This window comes from Dermochelys coriacea, chromosome 21 (assembly GCF_009764565.3).
Source record: "Dermochelys coriacea isolate rDerCor1 chromosome 21, rDerCor1.pri.v4, whole genome shotgun sequence".
In the NCBI taxonomy this organism is placed as follows: Eukaryota; Metazoa; Chordata; order Testudines; family Dermochelyidae; genus Dermochelys; species Dermochelys coriacea.
In genome coordinates this window covers 10,692,968-10,709,783 of record NC_050088.1, presented here as the reverse complement: position 1 = coordinate 10,709,783, position 16,816 = coordinate 10,692,968, and the positions used below count along the sequence as shown (strand labels likewise).

Genomic DNA, 16,816 nt, shown 5'->3' with positions numbered 1-16,816 from the left:
CTTTTGGGACTTTTTCTCTGTGCTTTGTGGGATAGTAGTGAGTTGCCCAGGGATTACTGCAAGAAGTTAGTACACAAAATAGTTTCCCATGTTTTTTATTTTTTCAGTTTGCTTGCTTAGAGTCCGATCCAATGTTCATTTAAGTCAATGGGAGTTTTTAATTTATATAAATGAGTGTTGAATCAAGCCCTTAGTACATCTGACAGCACTTGGTGAATATGCAAAAAAGAAAAGGAGTACTTGTGGCACCTTAGAGACTAACAAATTTATTTGAGCATAAGCTTTCGTGAGCTACAGCTCACTTCATCGGATGCATGGAGTGGAAAATACAGTAGGAAGATATATATATATATATATATATATATATATATATATATATATAAACAGAGAACATGAAAAGATGGGGGTTGCATCCGATGAAATGAGCTGTAGCTCACAAAAGCTTATGCTCAAATAAATTTGTTAGTCTCTAAGGTGCAACAAGTACTCCTTTTCTTTTTTGCAAATACAGACTAACACGGCTGCTACTCTGACACTTGGTGTATAGTAAGTTAAGAACATAAGAACAGCCATATTGGGTCATATCAATGGTTCACCATCTAGCCCAGTATCCTGTCTTCTGACAGTGGTCAATGCCAGGTGCTTCAGAGGGAATGAATAGAACAGGGCAAACTGAAAAAAACAAGGGAAACTTTTTTCATTAACTTCTTAAAAAGAAAAGGAGTACTTGTGGCACCTTAGAGACTAACAAATTTATTAGAGCATAAGCTCTCGTGAGCTACAGCCAAGTGAGCTGCAGCTCACGAAAGCTTATGCTCTAATAAATTTGTTAGTTTCTAAGGTGCCACAAGTACTCCTTTTCTTTTTATGGATATAGACTAACATGGCTGCTACTCTGTAACTTCTTAAAGTAATCCCTGAGCTACTTGCTACTACTATCCCACATGATCACTATTTCTTGTAAAGTATCATTTATACCCCAATTCTGCAAACATTTCAGCATGTGACTAATTTATGTATATTAAAGCACTTACCGGACTGTAGGCTTTGATTTCACTGGGGCTTCCAGCAAACTCAGGAGTCTGCTTGAAAATATCATCTTTTAGGACTGAAGCCTTATCAAATTGATTCCTTCCTGAACAGATTCTTAAAAATATCAACAGAGGAACAGAAAAGTCCTTACAATTTTTACAGGAATTTGTTAAATAACCAAGTTATATCGCTTAAAAGGGCATTCTAAACTGGATTTTTTGTCATTAGATAGTTTCAAAATAGCCAAGTTGACAGTTTCCCATTCACTCAATTTGGACTGTGAAACTAAATTGTTCTAAAGAACGAGGAGTACTTGTGACGCCTTAGAGACTAACAAATTTATTTGGTTTCAGAGTAGCAGCTGTGTTAGTCTGTATCCGCAAAAAGAAAAGGAGGACTTGTGGCACCTTAGAGACTAACAAATTTATTTGAGCATAAGCTTTCGTGAGCTACAGCTCACTTCATCAGATGCATGGAGTGGAAAATACAGTAGGAAGATATATATATACAGAGAACATGAAAAGATGGGGGTTGCCATACCAACTCTAACAAGACAAATCAATTAAGGTGGGCTATTATCAGCAGGAGAAAAAAAACTTTTGTAGTGATAATTACGATGGCTCATTTCAAACAGTTGACAAGAAGGTGTGAGTACCAGTAGGGGGAAAAATTAACATGGGGAAATAGTTTTTAGTTTCTGTAATGACCCATCCACTCTCAGTCTTTATTCAAACCTAATTTGATGGTGTCCAGTTTGCAAATTAATTCCAGTTCTGCAGTTTCTAGTTGGAGTCTGTTTTTGAAGGTTTTTTTTGAAGAATTGCCACTTTTAGGTTTGTAATCGAGTGACCAAAGAGATTGAAGTGTTCTCCGACTGGTTTTTAAATGTTATAATTCTTGACATCTGATTTGTGTCCATTTATTCTTTTGCATAGAGACTGTCCGGTTTGGCCAATGTACATGGCAGAGGGACATTGCTGGCACATGACGACATATATCACATTGGTAGATGTGCAGGTGAACGAGCCCCTGATGGTGTAGCTGATGTGATTAGGTCCTATGATGGTGTCCCCTGAATAGATATGTGGACAGAGTTGGCAACGGGCTTTGTTGCAAGGATAGGTTCCTGGGTTAGTGGTTCTGTTGTGTGGTGTGTGGTTGCTGGTGAGTATTTGCTTCAGGTTAGGGGGCTGTCTGTAAGCAGGGACTGGCCTGTCTCCCAAGATCTGTGAGAGTGATGGGTCGTCCTTCAGGATAGGTTGTAGATCCTTGATGAGGCGTTGGAGAGGTTTTAATTGGGGGCTGAAGGTGATGGCTAGTGGCATTCTGTTATTTTCTGTGTTGGGCCTGTCCTATCTTAGGTGACTTCTGGGTACTCTTCTGGCTCTGTCAATCTGTTTCTTCACTTCAGCAGGTGGGTATCGTAGTTTTAAGAACGCTTGATACAGATCCTGTAGGTGTTTGTCTGCAAGACAAACACCTACAGTCTGGTTAGTCATTTTCACTTTGTTTTTTCTGTGATTTAGTGGATCATTTAGGGCCTGATTGTCAAAGGGCTGAGCAGGCACAGATCTCATGGGATAGTTACCTACCACTTCTAAAATCAGCCCATTAACATTTTTCAGTATCCAGAAAATGTGGATAATAATACTGACCTACCCTGTGGGATTATGATGCTATTACCCTTATTATTATTATACTTTATTTACTAGAGTATTTTCCATATTCATAAATGCAGATCAGTTATATATGCCTCTATTTTAAACAAATTTGTGATTAACCAACCTGTATCTACAATGTATATTACATGGAGGTGACTCTTATTATATCATGTGATTTTGTTTCACCGTCATTAGATTGATTTGCATGTTAACATATGAGATGCATATACCCCTGTACAGTTGAACAGCCATGTGACTGATTTACATATATAAACAAATGAAATTTCTTCTGTGGTTGGCAAATGGATTAATTTGCATATGTAAATGAAGTAGTTATTATATCTGTATGCCTCTGTGCTTGATAGGGTGTCATTTGCCCACATAAACCATATTCATTCATTTGCTGTGATCTCATTATTTGAATAACATGTGCTTAATTTCCCGATGCGAATGTGAAAATATTTCTCCATGCCATGTTCATCTGTTGCATGTACATATGTCAAGGAAAAGGAGGACTTGTGGCACCTTAGAGACTAACAAATTTATTAGAGCATAAGCTTTCGTGAGCTACAGCTCACTTCATCGGATGCATTTCAATAATAAATAATAAATGTGTTAGTCTCTAAGGTGCCACAAGTCCTCCTTTTCTTTTTGCGAATACAGACTAACACGGCTGCTACTCTGGAACCTGTCAATATGTCAAGGAGAATCATTTATTTCTTGATCACAGGCCCATTTTAATCCTGTGGATCATTTGCATAAGTGAAAGCGGATTTCCAGCAGAAAAGTATTAATCTGCATACACCAAACATATGCAAATCAATTATTAGCATATGACACAATTCATTTGCATACGTAAATAACGTGCCCTTGCGGCTCTCCTTCTGCCGCCGTGGAGAGGGTTCCCGAGGTGGGGCTCTGTTTGTAGTTTTCCTTGGGGTGACGTCACCACGTCTGTGCGGTCACGCGACGCGACGACGTGACAGGCGGCGTGCCCCGCGGGTGGGCGGGACGGAGCGTGCGCAGTGCCGCGGGGCTCGCTCCCCGCGTCCCCTCCCCCTCCATGCAGCGCTGAGGAGACGGTCGGCGGAGCGGAGCAGGGGAGGCCCGGGGCCTAGCGGAGCGGGCTGGAGCGGCGGCGGCGGCCCCGGCGCCATGGAGGGGATGGACGTGGACCTGGACGCCGAGCTGATGCAGAAGTTCAGCTGCCTGGGCACCACCGACAAGGACGTGCTGATCGGCGAGTTCCAGCGGCTGCTGGGCTTCCAGCTGAGCCCGGCCGGCTGCGCCTTCTTCCTGGACATGACCAACTGGTAAGGGACCGGGCCGGGGGAGGGCAGCCGAGCCCTGGGGGCGGGCTGCGGGGGCGGACGGCTGCCCGGGAGAGCGGGAGGTAAGCTGGGCCCTGCGGGGAGGGCAGGCCGGGGGAGGGGAGGGGAGGGGAGGGGAGGGTAAGCTGGGCCCTGTGGGGAGGGCAGGCCGGGGGAGGGGAGGGGAGGGTAAGCTGAGCCCTGTGGGGAGGGCAGGCCGGGGAAGGGGAGGGTAAGCTGGGCCCTGTGGGGAGGGCAGGCTGGGGAAGGGGAGGGTAAGCTGGGCCCTGTGGGGAGGGCAGGCTGGGGGAGGGGAGGGTAAGCTGGGCCCTGTGGGGAGGGCAGGCCGGGGAAGGGGAGGGGAGGGGAGGGGAGGGTAAGCTGGGCCCTGTGGGGAGGGCAGGCCGGGGGAGGGGAGGGGAGGGTAGGGGAGGGTAAGCTGGGCCCTGTGGGGAGGGCAGGCCGGGGGAGGGGAGGGGAGGGTAAGCTGGGCCTTTTTCATGGCCGTGATAAGTCTGGAAGACAAGTCCCAGTGTGGGAGAAGCATCTGGGTAGCCTTTTCCCAGCCAGCATAAACAGAGAGAGAGACACACAGAAGCTTCTAACTTGGACAAGGCTCTTAGTTTCCTTGAGATCAGGAGGAAAGAGTCTCTCTCGCATCACCAGGCAGTCTGAAGGGGGAGTGGTTCTCTGGTGTCGTTTCCTCACAGATTGTTTCTCCTGTCTGTTGAGGATACACAATATTTGGTGTATGTGGGTCCCTTGTCTCTCTGGGGAGCCTGTCTATAGTTGGATGGGATAGGGGCATGGGAAGCTAGGTTTCCCCCTTCTGCCTGAGACTGGATGCAGCACAAGTATCTACAGTGCTGGAAGGACCAATCAGGCATTAGCACCCTGTCCTGCTGACATCATCTCCCACAGTCCTGCAGGCTTTCCCAGGGTCAGGTAAAGGCAATTATAATAAAACCTGTGGCACCCTCTTGTTCCCTGTGCACATTTTCCAGCACATTTACTGACTTCAGTAAGACAAATTCTTACTCCTATGTGCCTTGCAGAGCTCACAAGGCTATGGGAAAGTGAGCTGGAGTCGTGTCTCAACCATCACAACCAAGTCATTGGCTGAATTTCAGTTGTTAGACTCCTTGTCACAGTTAAAGCATCAGTGGCAGAAAGATCAAGTTTGACTTGCAGATCCAGGTGGCAGTTAAAAAAAAAAAAATCCATCTTACAAAGTGAGCAAACTTTTTTTTGCAATTGTTGAAAGGATAAACATGAAAACAGTGTAATATTTAGTCATGCATTTGTCTAGAGCCCTGTTTCACATGACACTGGAGGTTGCCTTTTTGGGAAGTGAAGAAAGGGTGAATGATCAGCAAATGCTGGATCCATCTTAAGCTAGTCTCCTGAATCCAGGGAAGGTGTCATGTGAAGAAGTGGTGAGTTTCTTTGGGACAAGAGTTTTCATGACAAAATATTTCCTATTCAAAGTTCTTGGGACAGTAACATAAATACAATCCGTCTGCAGTACATGTGGGTTTTTTTTTTCTTCAGAGTAATATTGGCTTTTCCGTGTACATTGTGGTTCTCTTGGAAGAATAACTTCATAGGCCAACAGAGTGAACTCAAAAATGATCATGGATGACATAAAAGGATTTTTTTTTTGTGTGCATCTGTAATAATTCTGATTTTTATTAGGAAAACACTCTTGTCTTCAGGAATGTTACATGGCCACTTAATACTTCTGTCACTGCTTCCTTTATAAAAACCTGTTTTCAGGCATGAATAAATCAGTCGTAAAACTAACTCTTGGGTGAAACCTGGTGTGTCAGCAGTTTGGGCAACTGTTTTTATTAATGAATTTTCAACGCAATTAGTCAAGCATTTTTTGCCATGAGTTTGAGTTATAAATGTTTGACTTTTGGATGCTGGCTTGTATTCGGCTCAGACGGTTTCATCTTTGTATGAAAGGAGTTATGTAAACATAAATAACATAAGAAACACATTCTGCATGTAGTCAAATAGTTTTGGGAGTACTGAAAGAAATTTTAAATTAGTCAACATTTAGGCTGACAGTTTCAAATTTGTGTGCCTAAATTCACATCCTTAATTTTGTTTCTAGTATGTGAGTTTAGTAAAAAGGGATTGGAACTGAGGCTGATTGGGTCTTATTGATTGGAAAATGTAGGGAGGAAAAAGTCCATTAATTTGAATGTAGTACAACTGATCCATGGCATATGGCTCATGTATCCCCCTTTAAGTGAATTTGGTGGCTGTGAAAGTGAGGGATTTTAACAGCATTGCCTTGAGCCAAGTGTGCTGACAGGTGCTGTGAAAACTTCCCTCTTGTAACCTTACCAGCGTGCTACAATCCTGATCTGCAGCATCGTTTGCTATGCCAGACCCAGGACACCACACTGCTCTGCCAATGCACCTCAGTCCAAATCTGCAGCATCCAGACTATTGGTCATGAACCTATAATGGGCAAATACAGCCTAGTATAGGTATCTGGGGTACTAGCGTGGAATGGCCAAACCCCTTTTTGCTTGTGACCCAAGCCATAATTTGAACCAGCTTTCCTTAAAGGAAAACCTTGCTCTTTGGTATATTGAGGCAATGTGAAAGTTATAGCTGTATAATACATACAAGCAGTCCCAAGGAAACGTAAGACAGTGGCCCTCTAGATTTGGGTGGTGGGTGAAAAGTGTGTGTTCAATCTGTCCTGAAAACCTGGTTTGTTGAAAGTTGCTTCTTGTTCTGTTAGGAAGACAAAAATCTCACTTCTGCCTTAGAGCTGGTTCTTCAGCTCCCCACTATTCCCAGCTTATGATTAATGTACATCTACAGCAGGTTGTAGGGGAAGTGTACAGCAGAGTCAACGGCAGTGCACTCATGTGGTAGACCAAGGACTTCACCTCCCCTCTTACTGCACACATCCACAAATTTAACAAACTAACTATATTGTAGTGAAAACTGTTTCCTTTGCAACAGTAGCGAAAGCCGCTCTTTAAGGATATCTGTTACGCCATGACCAAACCTGAAGTTGCTTGCCTGCGTGTTGATAAAGTACCATGCTGTAACAAATCAGAGCTAAGAAGTGTTTTTGGAGGGCATTTCCAATGGTATTTCATTTGTAAACTTAATGGACATGCTGATAAATTAATTTATTATAAATTTGCAAGCTGGGGGGAAGGAGCGCAGAGGATATTTTGGCAGTTGTCAGGAAAATCTGGACAAACAGTGAATTACTTTAACCTTTAAACTTCTGATTTTTTCCAGTTCAATATACCAAACAGCAGAGAGGGCACATTGTAACTTGTTGGAAACTTTAAATTAAGGGTACTTTAAGACAGTGGCTCTCAATCTTTCCAGAATACTGTATCTCTTTCAAGAGTCTGATTTGTCTTGTTACCCCTAAGTTTTAGGTCACTTAAAAATGTACAAAATCAGACATAAAAATACAAGTGTCACAGCACACTATTACTGAAAAATTGCTTGCTTTCTCATTCTTACCATATCATTATAAAATCAATTGGAATATAAATATTGTACTTGCATTTCAGTGTGTAGTATACAGAGCCATATAAACAAATAATTGTCTATGAAATTTTAGTTTATGCTGACTTTGCTCCTGCTTATTATGTAGCCTGTTGTAAAATTAGACAAATATCTAGATTTGTTGATGTACCCCCTGAAAGACCTCTGAGTACTCCAAGGGGTAATGTATCCCTGATTGAGAACCACTGCTTTAAGAAACAGTCTCCTGCCTTATTAGGAACATAGTGAAAACACTGCTGGTAGAGTACATCTTGAGATTGCACAGATTTCCAAGGTTGTTTTTTTTTCTTGAAGATCAAAAGCTATGAATTCAATATTTAATTGAACTATATCTACTTCCTCTCCATTTTTCTAAATCACTTCCTATTAGCTTTGCCTCTGCTTATAAGCCATTCCGTTCTTTTTGGATTGTTCCAAGTTCTCACTATTGCCCTTTGGACCACAAAATCCAAGTTGCTCCATTTTTTTGGGCTTTATTTTAGATGCTGGCTGTGCATTCTCTGAAAACGACACCACCGCAACATGGTTTTTGGTGAGGAGTTTTTTGTGATTGACCGGGGGGGGGGGTAAGGGGGGAAGTTTGTGATGGGCTTAGCTTCTATTGCCTGTTACTCTTGCCTGGTACTGAAAGTTGAGTTCTATCAGTGTCACTTTGGCACTAAATTATCACTTAATGTTGGAGATTACACAGGTAGTGTAGTCAGTGTGCATTTTATGGCCAACACATCTGGGATAAAATCTGCCCTTAATTAAATAGACTATTTAACTATCACTGTGCATGTTCCCATCCCCCCTCCAGATGTTACGTAATCCAGAAAACTGGCTGACACTGAAATGCATCTGGCACCTTGGGTTTAAGCACTGGGAAAAGTGTTTTGGTCAAATGATTTTTTTGTGGTCATGTTAAGTTTCAGGTGTCCAGAGGAACTTTGAGTGTTGCGATATGGTATGACTAGTAACATGTCTGAGTTTGTTCCCATCCTTCCCTCAAAATCCCTAGTAATGTCTAATTGTATTTACATTAGAAATCTGTCTGAAAAGCCCTTCTGTGTTAATGTTCCAGGAAACTGGAAATTTAAATTGGACAGGTGTAATGTAGTGTGCATACATTGGAACTTTTATTGCTATTCTTGCATTAGGACAATTATTACTGTCAGTGTTCAGGACAGGTGGAGTATTTAGCCACAGGAAAATTCCTGCAGAATAAAGTTCATACAGTAGAGTAATTTTTGCGTGAAGTGCAGTTGGTATTCATGAGCACTGCTGATTTAAAAAAAAAAAAATCAGAAGATTTCACTTTCATTGCAAGAAATTCAGGTTACTGTAAAAGTAAGAGGCTAGAGGAAAATGGCATTTTTTTCTTTATCTCTTTGTGTGGAGTCAGTTTCACTATTCCCCCTGTGTAGTTAGTTTCCCCTTTTGTTATGCGGATATCAGATTGCAATAGGGGAGAGAGAAATATTTGTTTAAATTGAAAAATATGATTTGTAAAACCACAAAAATTGGCCATGGAAGGGATTCAAGTGGCAGGTGTAGGATCTGAAACTACTCTTAATTAGATGGTGTTGTTTAATTTTAAATCCCTGGTTAATACAACCAGATTTTGGGATTTCATGGTGAGTCCCTTTAATTTAGCATTTAAATAATATAATAACTTACACCTACAGTATGTATTGACATATTTGCTTTTTACTTCTGCTGAAGTATTTTTTTTTATATTAGCCTAATAAATGTAGTAATTAATTTAGGTTTGGCAGGTTGTGAAAACTGGTTGCCAGACGATGTCCATTATAAATATCAGTGTTGTTGTAGGATACCTTAACTTGTTTTGTTCTGAGCCTTTTGTAAAAAAAAATCTTTGTGTTGAGACTTTCTATGTGTGTCTTTTTCCTGAGATTGATTTTTTTTTTTTTTTTAAAGGTAGAAATCTGCTCTGGAGGAATTGAAATGTGACTATGAACAGAAATACTTTAAAAAAAAAAAATCTGTTTTGAGGGTGTTTGGGTCAACATTGTGATGCTCAAATTTGGCATGTACAGAGTAGTTTTGAATAACTTTGCTTTTGTATGTAGTGTCTCCTCTCCAAAGATTTGTAATATATTTTTGCTTCTCAAACGTCTCCTCTTTAATGTGTGATAAATATTCTTGTTTTACAAATGGGGAATTGAGGGGCAGGGAGGGTAAATCTGTGGCAGAGCCATTGTATGGCAGAAAAATATTGGTTGCAAAAAGTCAACATTTTGAAATGGTCTAGTGAGCATGTGTAGGTGATGATGATTTTAACTCACAAGGGTGCTCTTCCAAACAGTCCTAGGTAATTTTTATTTTGTCCATTTAATATACCACCTATCCAGGGAGGAAGTGCAGATAGGGCTCTGGACTGGGAGTCAGGATACTGAGATGCTAGCTTTAGCTTTGCCATTCATTTGCTGTGTGAGCTTGGGCAAGTGACTGCATGTCTGTTTTGTCCCCTGTAAAATAAGAGTAGTGATACCCAGCTTGGTAAAGCGCTTTGAGATCTTTGGATGAAAAGTACCTTTGTAAATGCTAATATTGGTATCTCTTCCCTAAGCACTCTGCAGAATTAACACAAAGATAAACATGCTTTGTAATATCTCTTCCCTAAGCACTCTGCAGAATTAACACAAAGATAAACATGCTTTGTAAAGTTAAAATGCAAAAACAGGGTCACTTAGCCAGGTCACAATAGAAGAAATACCACCACAAAATAAAGTTAGAAATTAGTCCAGTAAAAGATATTACCTCACCCACTTGGCGTCTCTAACACAATAAAAGAATGTAACATAATTTGCCCCCTCTCAGCACATAAGTTGCAAATAGTGTGCCCATGTGAAATAAAGCCCATTTTAGGAAATAAGAATCTCACCAAGCACTTCCAAATCACTCAGCCCTTCTCAGAAAATACAGACAATGTGCCTTGCATTGTGTCCTGAAAGTTTACTAATCTGGGCTGAGAAGAAGACTCTTTCACAGAGAATGCTCTGCTAGCATTCTTCTGTTAAACCGGGGCGGGGGGGGGTCTGTTGTCTCAAGCACCTCCAAAATTACATCTACCATGATATGTTCAGAGAAAGGGGCAGTGATTAATCATCTGGGCCTGTACTGTTCAAAGCTTTATGGGTTAAAAATCAACACCTTAAATTCCACCTGGAAGCTGACTGAAAACCAGTGCGGACCTCCGAGCACCAGTGAAATGGGCTCCCTGTGTGAAGGTCAGTGGCTTTATGTGCCAGCTTAAGCCTTCAAATGACTGTAAGGTGTAGCCTCATATGCAGCACACTGTGGTAATATCTGCTGACTGTGTCAAAGTTGATTGTAGCAAAGTCTTTAGGTGAAAGAAAGTCATGTTTGTTCGTTTTTTTTGCCAGATGCAGATGACTCCACAGTCCTGATTATTGCTCCTACTGTTTGTTCTTATTAATACCTGGGCATTCCAGGGTAGCTTGGGATCTAACAAGGTTCCCATGCTGTGAACCTGAGCAATAAAAGACAGATGTTCCATCAGTGAAAGGGATGTGTCCATCACTACTTGTGGTTGTTTCCTTAATGGACATTGCACCATAATCGGCTAGCACTTATCCAGGCATTGGGTCAGTTGCTCCTAGCTGCTCCAGCCTAGTCAAGTGAGAGAGTGAAAAAGAGAGAGATAAGTGTGATGAATTGACTAAAGAAGTTGCTGTACTTTCCAACTCACTAACTCTTGTAGCAGCCTTGTGTGTGTATTGAAAAGTAGGGGTAGCACGGTAGAAGCCCACAATACCCTATACAAGAGAGACCTCAACTCAGATAAGCAATTGCCTATTGCAACCATCTGGAACCTTCTGGAAAGAAAAGCAGATGAACCTCCAACCAACTCAATCACCCCATACTGTGGGCTGTAGATATGTTGCTGTGCCCTTTTGTTCAGAGTATCAAAGGTACTCCCCCTTGCAAACTAGTTAGATGGTATTGGTCAGGCACGGCCGAGTGCTCTCTCTTCACATATAGCATCATACGCCATAGTTTACATACATTCAGAATGAGAATCTAGTTTTATCCCACTGCGGCTGTTATCTTAGACACTAAAACTACTTGTCAGGATACATTAAGAGGGAGTCCAAATGCTGCCTCTTAACATAGGTCCTTAGACTGCATTCCTAGGACAGACGCATGCTTGACAAAAGTGGCACTCTAAGAGGAAGTGCCCACTCCAGGAAATTGGTTAGGATATGTCAGTGGTGTATAGCTGGCTTTTTGCCTCAATGATGGAGCTTTATATCCTGTTACTTGGATGTGTGTGTGTAAGTGGAAAGAATACACTTGGAGGGAAAATGTTTCCCCCCTAAGAGAAAAAACAAGGAAATTCCATATTCTAAACTCTGTCAGAAAATGTGAAAGGTGAGATTGAATGTGTAGCCTTACCTCTCTTTGTGCCTCTGCCTTATAGCAGTCTTTGCTCTCAGATACTTTGTCAAGCGGACAGTTTTATCGACTGCAGTCTGCTCAACACAGCTTTGGTTTAGTGGAAGATCATGGCCTCTTATAACTGATGCTATATAAATACCTGAGTTTTCATTTTAAGTCTTGTGTTCTTGTTTTTGATAGCAACTGAAATCACTCGTCCACTCTCACTATTATTTTGTCAAAGGAGTTTGTTGAATTTCCTTTATCCTTTACTATGGTAGTCTTTAAAAATGATAAAATAATCATCAGATGCAAGTGTGCAAGATGTGATACGATCCACTTTGCTGAGAGCATGTATCTATTGTGGAAGATATTTGATTAGTAAGTGTTCTAAACACTTATGGGAAAAAGGACTTGCAGACACTTAAGGTATCATGTTATATCTCGTCTAGTTTTTTAAACAGGATATTTGCATGAAACGTGATCTGAGAACTTGATTTCTGATGCTTCCTGCACCATCTGAGGTGAGACACCTTGGTGTATGATCATCCTGATCGTTTCTACAAGAGTCGGTCTTCTGTCAGAGAATGACATAACATAAAAATAAGCATTGGGAGCAGATGAGTTCTTCTCATAGGACACTAGAAATTAGAGATTGACAAGACCTATTGGGTCCTCTAGTCCAGGGGTCCGCAACCTTTCAGAAGTGGTGTGCCGAGTCTTCATTTATTCACTCTAATTTAAGGTTTTGCATGCCAGTAATACATTTGAACATTTTTAGAAGATCTCTGTCTATAAGTTTATAATATATAACTAAACTATTGTTGTATGTAGAGTAAATAAGATTTTTAAAATGTTGAAGAAGCTTCATTTAAAATTAAATTAAAATGCAGAGCCCCCTGGACCAGTGGCCTGGTCCCGGGCAGTGTGAGTGCCCCTGAAAATCAGCTCGCGTGCCGCAGGTTGCCTACCCCAATCTAGCCCATTCCCGCTATTCTCCCCACTGGCCGTTGAACCAATCAAGATTATTCACAAGAGCAGGGGTCGGCAACCTATGGCACGCACGCCAAAGACGGCACGCAAGCTAATTTTTAATGGCACGCTGCTGTCTGACCCAGGCAAACAGCAGCATGCCACTAAAAATCCTGCTTGGCCCGGCCCACTCTTTTCCGCCCCCCCGCCCGCCACTCTCTCCTTGCAGGGTAGGCAGGCTTTCCCCTCCCCCCGCCTCTTCCTCCAGCATGCAGGGTTTATGCCCTTCCTTCTCTCCCTTCCTGCGGCCGATCAGCTGATGGCCCTAGCTACAGAGCGGGAGAGGTAAAAGCGAAGCCGCAGCACGCTCTCTGCTCCGGGGACCTTGGGGAAGGGGGTGGAATCAGGGCCTATCCCCTCCAGCCCCCTGCCGGCGGTGTAAGATCAGCATTTTAATTTAATTTTAAGCGAAGCTTCTTAAACATTTTGAAAACCTTGTTTACATATGACAGTAGTTTAGTTATATAATATATAGACTTATAGAGACCTTCTAAAAAACCGTTAAAATGTATTATTGGCATGCGAAACCTTAAATGAAAGTGAATAAATGAAGACTCGGCACACCACTTCTAAAAGGTTGCTGATCTCTGCACTAGAGTAAATAGTCTAATGCAGAGGTTCCATAACTGGTTTGGAATTCATGCTAGCAGGTCTGTGGAGAGCTGGCTGTTTACAATCTGTTGACTCTCATATCCCGCCTGAGAGAGATCAGGTGGAAGGAGGGGATGAAATGAAGTTGACTGTGATTTCCCCCTTTTCCAAAAAGATAAATGCAAATTGAAATAAAGGCAATTACAAATATACACTTTCCTAATTGTTGCATGAAGTGTTGTTGTAGCCATGTTGGTCCCCTAATAATTAACCATTTAAAAAAAAAAACTTCCAGTTCGTGATTGACAGAAGTTGGTCCAATAAATATTACCTCACTCACATCACTCAATTACCTTATGTCACCCATTCTTGAGGCCAGTTGTGGTAGTTTTCAAGCTGTGAAAAAGTGTGGAGACCCCTTCTGTCAATGCTTTGTCCAGACTCTCTTGCAGTGGAACTCTAACCACCTGCTGAAATATTCCACAACCTAATACTTCTGTCAGGAACTTTTCCCCAATATTCAATGTAAATTTCTAATAATTTCATGCTGTCGCTCCTAGTTATTGTCCTTGTGTAGCACCTTTACTGACTCTTCTCCCTTCTTGGCTTTCCGGATGCTCAGACCTAATTTCCATGTTAGTATTGGTTTCAGAGTAGCAGTCGTGTTAGTCTGTATTCGCAAAAAGAAAAGGAGGACTTGTGGCACCTTAGAGACTAACAAATTTATTAGAGCATAAGCTTTCGTGAGCTACAGCTCACTTCGGCCCTCTGTTTTTTCCACCAAATGCATCCGATGAAGTGAGCTGTAGCTCACGAAAGCTTATGCTGTAATAAATTTGTTAGTCTCTAAGGTGCCACAAGTACTCCTTTTCTTTTTGCGAATACAGACTAACACGGCTGCTACTCTGAAACCTGTCATTATGCAAGGCACTGAATTTAGCCGTATAGAGTGGAAATCTGTCAACTTCATGAAAAAACTCGTGCAGTTACAGACAGACATCAACTTCCTCTCCAAATGCAAACAGATGGACATCATACCGAAAGGACTGAAGGTAAAAAATCCATTACAATCTACATACCACACAGACTATGCTGACAGCTTGTGCCACACGCTCTCAAAGAAACTGCGGAACCACCTGATCAACATCCTCTACAGCAAACAGGGAAAGATTAAGAATGAGCTCTCAAAACTGGATACTCTCATAAAGAATTTTTTTGCCCTCTGTTTTTTCCACCAAATGCATCCGATGAAGTGAGCTGTAGCTCATGTTAGTATAGTTTGCAATAAAGAGCAAGAGGCAAGAAATATGAGGCAGAATAATTTTCCAAATGCTTCCCTTTCTCTCCACCTTCTGAAAAATTTCCCATAAGTCAGCCGCTCTTCAGAGTTTTATTAAAGAAGTGATCGGATTAAAAACAAGCACATTGTTAATGTACACCACTTCTGCTCCTTGTGTCTTCAGAGTCCTCTGGGTAATATAGTGACCAAAGCCATATTCTTATTACTGTCTGACATGCAGAATCAATATATGGTACCTGTTTGAGTGAACTGTATTTTCTGTCAACTCTGGCCAGGTTGTTAAGCTGCTGAACACATTCTTATTTAAGAACATTTATTGTCTATTGGTTCATGAAGCCACAAGACTAGTATTTAGTTTTTCCAGATTGCTGGCTGACCTTGCAGATGCTGTTAGAAAACTCTTGTTGTGACTTAACCTGAAAACAGTTACTTGGAAGCTGTTAATAAGCTACAGTTATTTCTACACAGTCACTTTGCTGCCTGTAATAGGCCTGATAGCCCTTGACATGCCTATCACCAAAATGCCACAGCAGTTTTCAGCCATAGATAACCGGATGTCAGGGTGTAAGTATAATGTCAGTTCTGTTGTCAGTACGTGTAATAGAAAATATTTCAACTACTCAGTCCTTTATTTTGAGTTGGACTGTTTTTGAAATTTACTGCATAGCCGTTAACTTTTCTAGTTTATTATATCTCTGTATCAGTGGTTCCACATATCCCTACACCCACACACCCTGAAATTAGTAAAAATCATGAGACCATAGGTTAGATTACTCAAAATGCCATCTGAAGCAATTTTTACTTAGAGTACAAAAGATCCCAAACCATTGAATTTTCTTTCCTCCCTCATACCTCAGGGAGTTGACCTAATGATTTACCATTTTTAAAAAATAAACTTCCAGCTTGTGATTGGCATACCATATAATTTTACTTGTTGAGCTGTAGACCTCTGAAAAATTGGGTGGGTGTGAAATGGAAGTGGAGGCAGACAACTGTAGTGGAAGGAATTGAGGATACTATTATTTTAGCCCAGCTGAGTTGCAATACATGTCTGAACTTGTTCTGTTTCTGTAGCTTACACTCCTTTATTTTAATGCAGACAGTGATAGATGGGAGGCATAACTGAGGAGTTGCTCGTGTTACTAGAATCTTTTGCACACTTGTGGGCATTGATCTATCTTTGTCACACTGCGAAGTATATTGCTCTTCTGATGCTATTGCCTGTTTCTAATGGCCGCAAGTAGCTAATGATTCCCACTGTGACATTCTCAAAATACTTTCCCCCACACTTAAAGCTTCTGACCACCTGCTTAGGACGGTTCAGCTGCTGGGGATGGCTGTGTGGGTTTTTGTGTCTTTTTTTCATAATGGCACGGTATTAATTCTATCACTGAGCTTGCTTTCCGTTGTTTGGCAAGATAAAATGCTCGACCTGGTGCAGGTGGGGTGATAGATAATGGTTAAACTATGCATGTGTTCATTAGTACTTTTAGACAGGCTTCCTAAAGGAAAGCAGCATGCATTGATTTAAATCACTGAAGTTAATCATGATTTAAATCAGCAAGCAGGAAACCTGGATTCAAATAATCAATTGTATTTTTGTTTTTCATTTGTACTTCAGTTATTTTCTTTAAAAGGTTGATTTTCATTGGTTGGTAACTATTAAAACATGTTAATTTGCAACTTAATGTAGCCTTTACACTAAACTTGGTCTTACTATTTGCTAATCAGGATATATTATATATTATACATTTAAGCAATTATATAGTTTAATATGTATTTATTCACATTCTTGACTTTTACATTTTTTATATTGTTAAAGTGGTAGATGATTCAGTTCGTATTTACTGGCTTAGTTTGGATGGAAATTGGAATTCAGTTAAAAATGGACAAAAATATTTTAAAATTGTTTTTCACTTAATTAAACTACC

The 16,816-nt window shown here is 41.1% G+C and overlaps 1 protein-coding gene across 6 annotated transcripts in view; it reads left to right on the top strand.

The window, feature by feature from the left end:
• The first annotated feature begins 3,607 nt into the window (after nucleotides 1-3,607).
• Nucleotides 3,608-16,816, top strand: part of ILRUN (inflammation and lipid regulator with UBA-like and NBR1-like domains) — a 53,281-nt gene continuing 40,072 nt past the window's right edge. For 2 of the 6 annotated variants that reach the window (XR_005289814.2, XR_006276437.1), the window contains exon 1: nucleotides 3,704-4,006. Coding sequence is in view for 3 of the 6 variants with exons in the window: in XM_043500261.1 (XP_043356196.1) it covers nucleotides 3,849-4,006 (158 nt within the window). In the remaining 3 variants the exon portion in view is untranslated. Of the gene's footprint in view, nucleotides 4,007-16,816 lie in introns of all 6 variants that reach the window. The other 4 variants (XM_043500261.1, XM_043500260.1, XR_006276436.1 and 1 more) reach the window with 3 other exon arrangements.